We start from the raw sequence: 10,996 nt of genomic DNA on the forward strand, positions 1-10,996 counted from the left end.
GCGACGGCACCGGCTGCAGTTTATAGCTGGAAGACTTACCGTGCCTCCGTGCCTTCTGCCCCGCCCCTTGGCCGTCGGCCCACTCGCTGCTCTTAAACGGGCCAATCCGCGCAGAGCTCGCCGGGGGCGTGCCTTCGAGCCCCTCGGAAGACGCGAAACGCCGCGGGCGAACGTGACCGAGGCGGCTTGGCCCCCTGCTCGCTTCTGCATTCCTTCTTGTCCCCCTCCGGCCGGCAGGTCTTTCCGACGACGCACCCCCCGCGCCTTTCATCAGCAGGTCGTTCCGGAATTATGCCCCCCCGACGACATTTCTACCTTTCTTTTGGAATCAAATCGTTTTAAGATGAGGAATAGCTGTTTACCCGTTCCTCGGTTGGAAATTTGCCCGGCGATTCCGGTTTTCGTCCCTCCTGCAACGAAAACCAGATAGATTTCATTTTTTTAAGGGAAAATTGGGCTCGCAGGCCAATACAGAAAACACGTGAGGGGCGCGGGACAACTCCCCTTGAATTCAACGCAATTTATTTTAATGGGTCGCTTGAAAGTGATACGAGATTGATTGGCTGACTTTAATTATTCGAATTAGAATGTAACAGAATTCTCCATCCAGACAAATAAGTATGTGAGTGAATAAGAATCATGCAAAGTTAATTTCATCATTTCCAGATCGTGATCAAAGTAATGGGACTTTTTTCCATCTATGAAGTGTAGGATTACAGTGTTGGGAGAGGATGTCACACTGACTGGGGTTATTCCAGCTTCTACAGGAAGCAATAAAAGCCCATCTTAAGGGTGACCCCCTCTTATTCGGGGTCTGGCCTTGCCCACCAGGCTGGCTTACTCTGTGCAAACGCATCCTCAAGTATTCCTTCACATGTTCCACCTGTTCTCTTTTCCACATTGGCAGCCCAAGAGCTGGAAGAGTGGATCGCTGTACACACTCCATCTCCACAGTCCACTCTCGGAAGTCTATACCTAATTACCTCTCACAGGTATTTCCTGGGTCTATTGCCATCTCTGGAAATAACCGAGAGCTGACCAGCATCCACCTATCTACCTTCTGCATCTTTTGCCCTCCAAAAGCATTGCCAACTTTCCAGAAAGACGCTTCATACTTGTTCTCCTAAGGAAAGTAGGGATGAAAAGAAGTTACTGATGTAGATCAGGCTATGAGGTGCTGCTGAAAACTGTCCAGCCCCGTTCCGACGGGCACAGGCTGAATGAAATCTGATCTTGCCAAGTCTCTAACATGCTAAAATTCAGGACTGTTTTGAGTCATGGGATACAGCCTGGAATTGCCAGCTTCCAGCATTCCGATAGCTCTCAAAGCGTTGTTAGTAGAATTAACAGCACCGGGCTATAAAAGCCTATCCAGAGATAAATCTCACCGTGCTCATTGGATCTCGCTCACAGCCAGGCATGCTCTTTCCACAGTGTTTAACATGGGATTAGTCCTCCCAAGGTTCTTCACTTAAAAGAGGTTTGCCCATATGTTCAGCTTTTTTCAATAGGTTTAATATATTTGAAAGTAAGTAACTTTTTAAAGAGCCTGGCTATCTTATTGTGAACCACAAATGCAATTAATTCTCTATGTAAGGTATATTTCGGCTTTGAGTTCAAAATGCTGAATTTAGCCACAAAACCTCTGATCTTGAAGGAGTCTTATTTTGTCAATCCTTATAGCTTAAATCAACCTCTTCCAATCAGAAGATTACTAAAATTAAGACTCTCAGAATTTCCAGCTAGCCCACGGCCATGTTGTATAAAAATGGATGGGAAAGGCAGGATTAGGTTGTAATGCGTGAAACCATCTAGTATGAGCCACAACACTTTTTACTTTCCAGAACAGATTATTAGGAGATTCTACACTTCACGGAAAGTTACTGTCCAGGTCATGGAAAAACACTGGACTGTTTTGCAATCATTTTTGCAAAGGGACAGCTCCAAATGATTTAGTGTCCAGATCAGTTAAGAAGAGATGATTGTTAAGCAATTTTTAGACTTTTATACTGAATTTTATTGTGAGCTTTCGATTGTAGATGTTTCAGAAATTATGAATGTATTTGTGATTTATTTATTTATTTTCTATCCCACCTTTATTATTTTTATAAATAACTCAAGGTGGGGAACATACCTGGTACTCCTTCCTCCTCCTATTTTCCCCACAACAACAACCCTGTGAGGTGGGTTGGGCTGAGAGAGAGTGACTGGCCCAAGTTACCCAGCCAGCTTTCATGCCTAAAGCGGGACTAGAACTCATAGTCTCCTGGGTTTCTAGCCCTGTTGCCTTAACCATCAGACCAAACTGGCTCTTTTAATTTATGAGCATTTGGTACTATTCTGCTTTTGAAAATAAAACAGGCATAAAAGAACATATGACACACTTATTAAAGTACATTGCAATTGAACAATGCAATTAATCCAGTAAGCATACTAATTATGAACGAAAAAAGGTATTAAGGAAACTGCCATGTGAATAAAACATGAATTATTGTGAGCAGGTACATTTTTAAAAAGTAGTCTATGAGATAAAACTATACATGTAAAGTTGTCTCACAAATTCTTTCCAGGAATGACACAGTGCTGTGTCCCCCCTCCCCCAAAATGAATTCCGTTCATTCTAGAATCCAATCTTTTGTCCTGAGTTTTTTTTTTTTGAGAAGCAACTGAAATAAATGATTTGTACAAGGAAAAAAATAGGGAGGGAGTATCTCTTTCACTCTCTTTTAAATAAATAACACACTCTTGGTATCAAGAGGTTTTTCTCATTCATTTGTAGTTTTTCTAATTTTTCCCCCCAGATCAATTAAGAAACAGCCGTTTCTCCAACACCAGTGCGCGGTTATTTCTTAGGAATAATTTTTACAAGGTTCTTTTTGTGGGTCTGTGCAATACATAGGACACGGGACCGGTCGAAATTTAGGAGAAAATGAAAAGCCAAGCCACGAGAAAATTCATCCAAGCCGGATCATCTTGGTTTCCCGGGACTGAGAGCCAAAAACAGCACACCGCTGCCCGAGAAAGAGAAGACCGGGAGGACGTGATACTTCGCAGATCTTGAGGGGGAGCTGTCGCTTCCCACGTTGTGGCCCCAGTTGTGCAACGGGAGGGAGCCGGCGGCCGAAGCAGTCAAGGAAAGCGGCCGGCTCTCCAGCCTCTCCAGCACAACAGACAGCTCCTAGCAGGGCAGAGGCGGAGCTTCGCTACCACCGAGCGACAGCCGGCTAGAGGGACCGTAGGAAAAGAAGATCCACTCTGCGCATCTGCGAAGCGCCTTCGCGTCGATCCCCGGCTCGGAAATGGCGGAAGAGCGAGAGTACCTGGCGGTCTCCGGGGCTCACATCACGCTGCAGCGCCTTCACCACAGCGCCTCCTGTCGGGAGTTCCAGGTGCGCTGCCCGCGGCTGCAGCTGCGCTCTCTGAGTGCTGTGACATGCTGCGTGTGGCTCGTGGCTTATGGGCTCTTCGTCGTCAGCCAGGTAGCAGTCCTGCCGCCGCTCGTCTTCGAAGCGGGCCCCAAAGCCCGAAGGAGGATCGCTTAAGCTCGGGGGGTCGGGGCAGTTAAGGTCCCGCCATTACGAGGGAGCCCCCCACAAGAGCTCAGTGGGCAGGCAGCACTTCGCCCCAGCCTTCCATTCCGCCCCCTTTCGGATTGCTCGGCCCTGCTCGGTTCTTGTCTATTACAGTGTTCCTCAACCTCGGCAACTTTAAGACGTGTGGACATGGCTGACTGGGGGATTCTGGGAGTTGAAGTCCACACGTCTTAAAGTTGCCGAGGTTGAGAAACACTGGTCTATTGAGTTTATTGAGTTTAGTAGGGATAATTGTCAAGCCAGTGCGCTGCGTTTGACATCAGGGCACTGCCACCTTATGCACCTGACTCAGGGCTCATTTGCACTTCTTATGTGCCCTGCACGAAGATGCCCCTCCTAACACTTTGTGGGGGATATTAACACATGGCATTATCTTCTAGTCTAGTCCACCCTGGTGGCAGCTGTGCTTGCTCCTTTTCCATTGTTTTTCAGCTTCTGCTGGCACAAGCTGTGCCCAGTGGTCAAGCTGTGGCAAATTTTTCCAAGGTAAGCTCAGGGACGACTGACAGGAAGCTCTGGCATGGGCTAGTCCATGAAATCACAAAGAGTCGGAAGCGACTGAACGAATAAACACACATACAAGCTCAGGGATAGGACCTGAGGCCATTGCTGGCACATCCCCCCTCCCAGTCCCTGGCCACTGATTTTCAAGGCCATTTGTCTTCTGGCAGCAGGAAAGTTGGGGATCTCCCCCTCTGGCAAAAAGTCATGTCCTCCAGTTCTCTTGCCAACCTGGGGGGGAGGCGGAAAAGCGGTATCAAAAAGGAAGAAGGGAAGAAAGTGGGTCTTCTGCCAGTTCTCTCATTTCTGTATGAGTGGAGAACTGGCAACAAAGGAGCTGTTCTCCGCCGTTTCTCTCCCACACTTTTCTGTCACCTGCAGGTGGCAGGAGCAGCAGGGGGTGAGAAGGAGAGGAAGAAGACCATTTTGGTGGCAATTCTTCCAGAACATCTGCTTTACCACAGGGGGATATCTGCAGAGATGCTTCCCCCACAGCACAGCTGCCCACCTCTCCAACAACTTAGAAGACCACCTAAAAAAAAGCCACCTACTGCAGCTTAGGTGCTATGACCCCTAAAATGTGGGTGAGAAGGGTGTGCAGCTGTATTTCCATGCTGCTGGAAACCCCAGAGAAAAGCTGCCTGGGGGGCTTTTCTGTCAGTAACTGGAACCCAAAGGGGGTTCTCCATGTTGCCTCTTTCCTCCCCTGCTGCATTGCCAAGGCAGAGTAGGAGATGGAAGTACAGCACTTCTTTGAGTTGGCATAGTCTTCCAAGCTGTGCAGAAGAGGCCTCAGAAGCAGTACCACCTAGATTCAGTGGGCTTATTCCTAGGTTAAGTATGCATGGGATTTTGGATTTAATTAGTGGCTTGCACCCATCTACCAGAGTAAAGTTATACCCATTTTTTCAGATGTAATTCATCTACAAGCTCTTCAGATGCAATAGAGTATGGCTTCCACCATCCACAACCAACATACCGGTCCTGGTTGCACATGATGTGGGGTGAAGTCAGTTGAGCAACAGTTGAACTAAGAATTTCCCAAAAGTGAGGAAAGAGCATGACTCTTCTACATGCATCTCCTAGCATTTCAAAACATTCCTTCTAGTGTCCTATCACCTTATGCTCACCTCACCTACCTTAAAAATCCCCTTATGTGGAAATGTACAGTTCTAGCACTTTGAATAGTTCATGATCCATTCTAAATGGAGATGCATATGATTTTGGTGCAGGTTAGAAAAACCTACATATCAGGAGCCTGCCAGGAAAAGCAACAACTAAATGAAAAAAGTTCAAAGATGTTTGTGACCTTCTTGGAAATAGTTTGGACATCTATCTTATATGTCCATAGAACCCTAAAATATCTGCATTATATGTAATTACTAATGTCATGTTTTCGTCTGTCTGTCTATCCTTGTATCTATGCTTTATAAATAGACGTATTAGTTTGCTAGAAATGTATATTTTACAGTTTGATTTTCCATTTTTTCCTCTAATACAAGAACAATAATATATATTTTATGAAAGTCAAATGTACAAAAAAATGTACAACTGTACTTATGCAACTATTGTGTCGGCATAATTTCATTTTGTACGCTTCAATATAGTGCATGAGCTGCTCATCTAGATTGTAACGGTAATGAGCTGCTCTTCCTTTGGAAGTATGTCTTATACAGATGTCTTCAATCCACTAGATAATTATATAGAATACAAAATGGCTTTTGTTTGGTCCATCGAATAACTTATTTTCCATTACAGAACAGCATGGTGCTCTCTGCTTCGATATTTATCACACTGATTGGCTTACTTGCATACCTGCACTTCATGAAAATTAACCAGGAGTCTCTGCTGATAATTGACTCACTTGGAATACAGATGACCTCGTCCTACGCATCAGGGAAAGAGAACACAACCTTTATAGAGATGAACCAGGTCAAAGATGTGGTCATCAATGAAGCCATTTATATGGTAAGGAGATGCTTTTCCCTACACTGCTAAATAATTGTATTCAAAATGACAAGAGATAACCCACGAAGAAGAAAAAATACTTGAATATTTTATGTTCCTATTGAGAGGACTCTGAGGGAAAGGATTTGTGTATGTGCTTGTCCTACATCATAAAATACTCAGTTTCACCGCTTATTAATTTTGAAATGGGAGGACTCTGAAGGCAGCTCCTTCAATTGATCTTAATAAGATTGGGTTAGTTCCGGAACAAGTTAATTTTTTTATTCAATTGGCAGATGGGTAGTGTGGGCAGCGGACTTGTTTGCTTTCTTGTCAAAAACAACTAACTGCAAGTTGCTTCCTGTTTGAAAACCACCATACATTTTAAGACGCTAGTCCCCGGAGCTGTTTCAACAATCAGAAAATGAGTGAGAATGCAATATACAGAGATCTGGTATCACATAACGTTGTAAATAATCTTTTCTTTAACAAGCTATGTTGTTTCATGCAAAAAGTTAAGCCATAATCTGGCAAGCATGTCAAATAGATGTGAACCCAGCCATAGTCACTAATGAAAACTTGAGGTGATTCATGAGATGGGAGTGGGTATATAAGAAAAGTTCTGTCCTGAGATTAAAAGAACTTTTTAAAAAAGAAGGCTTACGTGTGGTCAGTTAGTAGTTGGAACTTTCTCTACTCTTCTTAGAATGCTGTTCTAAAGAATCCCATTGACACAAGTATTATTTCTATGTACATCTTTCTGTCCATAGAACATAGTGTGGATAGCAGTCTCTTCTACAGGACTGTTGTTTTAAGAGCCGACTCTTATAGCTGGTATAATTGCTTTCTTACCCTCCTGTTTATATATTGCTTTAGCAAAAAGTTATCTACTACCTGTGTATCCTTCTCCAAGACCCTATTGAACCTCATGCTGTTTCTGAAGTAGTGCCACTGTTTCAAGTAAGTTTATGAAGTGTATTGCTGAAGGGATTAAGATTTTTATTCCTTGATATCACACCAAATGCTGTTCTTGCCGAAATGCCCCTTGAAAGCCATCTGTTTGCTTTCAGTATATCTTCTGTGGAAAATACATAGAAATTATAAAAATATTAAAAATATTGTTTAAGTTAGAGAACAGCATTTTTACGTGATCTTTTTCTCAATCCAATGTTCAAGAACACAGAGTATGTGTTTGTTTGAAACTTACTGACTTGCAGTAAGTATGCCTTCAGACGGAGCAGTGACGTGCTCAGTTGAGCATGGACTGACTGCTGAACTTTTTAGATAGTTAATTTTGCACAGGTAGGTGGAGTAGTAACCCTTGTCACCCTTTGATGCATTTAAGTTCTTGTTTTTCTCAGTTATGTCAACTCTAAAGAATACAATTTACCACCTCACTGAGCCTATTAACACTTCTATAATCACGTACTAAATTAACCTGTTTTTCTATGAAATTTCTAGATGTACTCTCCACAAAGAGAGTTTCCAAATGGACTTTATTCTAAGATGTTTTCAGAAGGTCAAAAATAGCTGGAGAGCAGAGGGTAGAAAATTATTGGGTAGGTTAGGAATAATCTATAGATACATTAATTTGTTTCTTAATTTTTAGCCTAGCTCAGTAACAGTGAATATTATTATATATTGCTTATTCTTTAGCAATATGTTATAATATTTCTTGTATTAATGAAGACCGAGTTCTAGGCTGAAGAAGAAAAATTCAGTTGGACCTAATGAATTCAGGCCTTTAAAAAGTTTGACTTTTCCCCCCACTTATTTATTTTTTTCCCATTGTATCTTCAGATATACTTCTCTTGGCATCAGAAACTTACAGTTTAGGAACCAAAACTACTATTATTTTTGTTTTGTTAGCTGCCAGAAGCCTTAGAAAGACAGGAGGTAGATATATATGAACTAAATCCTCAGTATCTCTAAAGCCAATGGATTTTATACAGTGTTCAGTATGCAAACATTGGAGTTAAACATGAAGTAGGAGCCATCACCATGGAATCCTGGAGCTGTAGACTAGACTGGGAAATCAAAAAGTGTCTTGGAGGCACACCATGTTAGACTACTTCCACAGTGTTTCCAAGAAACTACATTGGTGTGTAGTTGGTGTAGTCATCAAGACTCAAGTCTGACTGAAAGTGTACTTTACTAAGAATGAATATGTATATGACAGTCTTGCTCCCAGTAATCTTTTCATACAGAGCCCTAAAGTTGAGTTGTGCATTTGGCTGTCTCTCCATTATCAGGAAGATTAATTTATCAAGGAGCTCCCAAGTTGGGGAAATTTATAAATACGTTCAGCTGATTGTTGTGGTTGTCCTGTAAAATCCGAGAAGCCATATTTTACACTTGTTCTGTGTCAAACTTTCACATGATTTCAGCTGCGAATTCAAATAAAATGTCCTCCTTATTTATAGAGCTCCAAGCCACGTCTAGACTGCCTTGTAGAAGTATACAAAAGCTGCCAAGAAATCCTGGAGCAGAGGAAAAAATCTTGATACCAGCTTTTAATGTGAAACTTTTTATCAAGACAAAATAACCACAATAATACAATTCCACCCCCCCCAAGGTATTAGGTAAAGCTTTTACAAGGTAAGCATGTTAATCTACTTGGCTATATTGATAACTAGGTAAGAGTAGATTCAAATCCACCGAGGAACTGAAAACTGCTAGTGCCTTTTTGAGCAAGGATTGAACGTGCAGCCATGAAGAAACGTTACAGAAAAAAATTACTAACCCAGGTTCCACATTTTCTTCAGTCAACATAATGATGTAAGAAACTCAATGATAATCCTTCTTTTTCTGTCAAAAATTAACTTCTCTAAATGACTGGAAATCTACAAGGAAGGTTCAGCAGAAATAGGATGAAAATAAGGGATCTTTCCCTTCCTAAATAAAATTTCATGGAAGAATGGAATCTGGCCCCAATATTAAACTTTGTTTTCTGATAATGTTGAATTATGGGATATGCTTTGGTCTAATAGTATTCCTTTTACAGACTTAATTTTGTTTATTAGCTTTATATTACTTGCATTAATGGATTATAATAATTGTAGAAGTAGTTTCTGGTTGCTAAGTGAGATCATTTGTATTTGTGGAATTCATAAGCAGTACTGATTTTTCCTGGGCCACATGAGGATGCAGTCTGGTTTTACCAAAGGCCCACTGGAACATTAGACACTTGCTTCCTGAACAATAGCTCCTTCTGCCCAGACATCTACACCTGAAACTGCATTTCTTACCCTAAAAGCTGAGTTACAAAACTCCTATTAAAAGAATACTGTGAAAGAAAGGTTTTTTATTGTATTGAAAATCACTTTTATCAGCATCACCTTCATCTTGATACAGAATGGCATAGTTTTTATGTACATCAGAATAATTGTCAAATGGTGTAATTTTTCATCAATTATTTCTAATGTCCAATTAGGACTAGGTGACATGATCAGTATAAAACTTTGCTATAATGAAACGAAGAATCTGTCAAAGTTGCTGCACAATTTTCTGAAGAGAAATAAACTATAAATAAATATATAGTAACATGAGAACCTGTGTAAATCAGAAGAAAGACAGATAGGTTAAGATCTCACTTGGACCAGCTAATATGCTTCCATATTTGAGTCTCAGTTTCCTATTTATAAAATGGGGATTTTAAATTAATTCATAATGATGTGATGACAAACACAACTGAAACTGAAGAACTTTCAACCCGATGTAAAAATGAATAATTATTTATTAGTGTAGGGTGCTTCTTGTATATATATGTTATATATATATATATATGTTAATGTAAAATGGAAGCAGTAGATGAGTTTTCTTATGCATGAAAGAGTGCCCTTGATATGTATGTCTTTCCATAGAAGCAAGTTAAAGGCTGGTATAAGAGTAATGAAACTGTTCACATTTGCTTCCAGCTTCTAATCTTACTTGGAAGTAAGTAATGAGTGGGATAAGCATTTCAGCGCATACTGTTTGGGAATAAGGGATGCTCAGAGTACATGTAAGCAAAACAAGAAAAACACAGGCAGAAAAAAGATCAAATTCTAAGGGTGCCATAACTGCTGCTTTGTACATAAATATTAAAAGATCCTCTATTGAGGTTAGACGGTTGACAGCTGGGAAATAGTCTGAATTAATAGCCATGGCCAGGTTGAAAAAGATCAAAGTAGAAAGCAAGTATCACAAAGTTATCATAACATCACAAATAGTTAAACCTTAGCCTTTGTTTACTTGTTAATGTGTTTTAAACTTGAAGTTAAATAAAAAAGCACTCCTGATCAAGAGGTAATGTAAAATATATTACTATGAATAGTGACCCAAAGGAATGAACCTGAAAGTGCAAAATGGTTGTGATCAGAGTGTCTACCAATACATGATGTGAAAGGTGAAAGGTCCCCTGTGCAAGCATCAAGTCACATCTGACCCTTTGGGGGGACACTGCTTTCGCAGCGTTTTCTTGGCAGACTATAGCGGGGTGGTTTGCCATTGCCTTCCCCAGTCGTCACCTTCCCCAGCAAGCTGGGTGCCATTTTACCGACTTCGGAAGGATGGAAGGCTGAGTTGACCTGAGCCGGCTACCCGAGAATCCAGCTTCCGCTGGAATCAAACTTGTGTTATGGGGATACCAATACATACCATATTGATATAATAAAATTTCTGATTTTAGTGTTGCTTTTTGCTAAGGATGCCTATCAAGGCATACATCTGTATATGCATGTAAGCCAAAAAGGGATCTTCACACATGTAGATATCCTTGCTCCTTTGGGGACAGAGTATTTTCAAGTTCCTGTGTTTTCGCTGTATACAATACCATGGGAAATGCTCAAAGATCATGAATATGCTTATCAGATTAAGCAAATTTAGCTGCAACTTTTAACCAGTCTATTGTAATAAAATGTACTTAATTCAAGAATCTCAGGCATTTTAACTGATATTCCAATTTCCAAGTATTA

At 41.1% G+C, this 10,996-nt stretch overlaps 1 protein-coding gene across 2 annotated transcripts; it reads left to right on the top strand.

The window, feature by feature from the left end:
- The first annotated feature begins 3,284 nt into the window (after positions 1–3,284).
- Positions 3,285–8,964, top strand: PIGH (phosphatidylinositol glycan anchor biosynthesis class H). 2 transcript variants are annotated; one of them, XM_063289800.1, is made up of 4 exons: positions 3,285–3,479; positions 5,853–6,062; positions 6,918–7,001; positions 8,465–8,964. In XM_063289800.1, exons 1-4 carry the CDS (start codon positions 3,300–3,302, stop codon positions 8,543–8,545), a joined length of 555 nt encoding a protein of 184 aa, XP_063145870.1. In that variant the 5' UTR covers positions 3,285–3,299; the 3' UTR covers positions 8,546–8,964. The 2 variants fall into 2 exon arrangements, with proteins under 2 accessions (XP_063145870.1, XP_063145869.1); XM_063289799.1 differs by having other exon boundaries at positions 3,292–3,389.
- Positions 8,965–10,996: the final 2,032 nt, after the last annotated feature.

Source organism: Candoia aspera, chromosome 1 (assembly GCF_035149785.1).
Source record: "Candoia aspera isolate rCanAsp1 chromosome 1, rCanAsp1.hap2, whole genome shotgun sequence".
Lineage (NCBI taxonomy): Eukaryota > Metazoa > Chordata > Lepidosauria > Squamata > Boidae > Candoia > Candoia aspera.

Bases quoted from the DNA above. Each gene is read 5' to 3' on its own strand.
- PIGH (XM_063289800.1), top strand. From the start codon at position 3,300: ATGGCGGAAGAGCGAGAGTACCTGGCGGTCTCCGGGGCTCACATCACG. The intron at 3,480-5,852 runs GTAGCAGTCCTG...TTTCCATTACAG, and splicing joins GGCTCTTCGTCGTCAGCCAG to AACAGCATGGTGCTCTCTGC. The intron at 7,002-8,464 runs GTAAGTTTATGA...CCTTATTTATAG, and splicing joins AAGTAGTGCCACTGTTTCAA to AGCTCCAAGCCACGTCTAGA.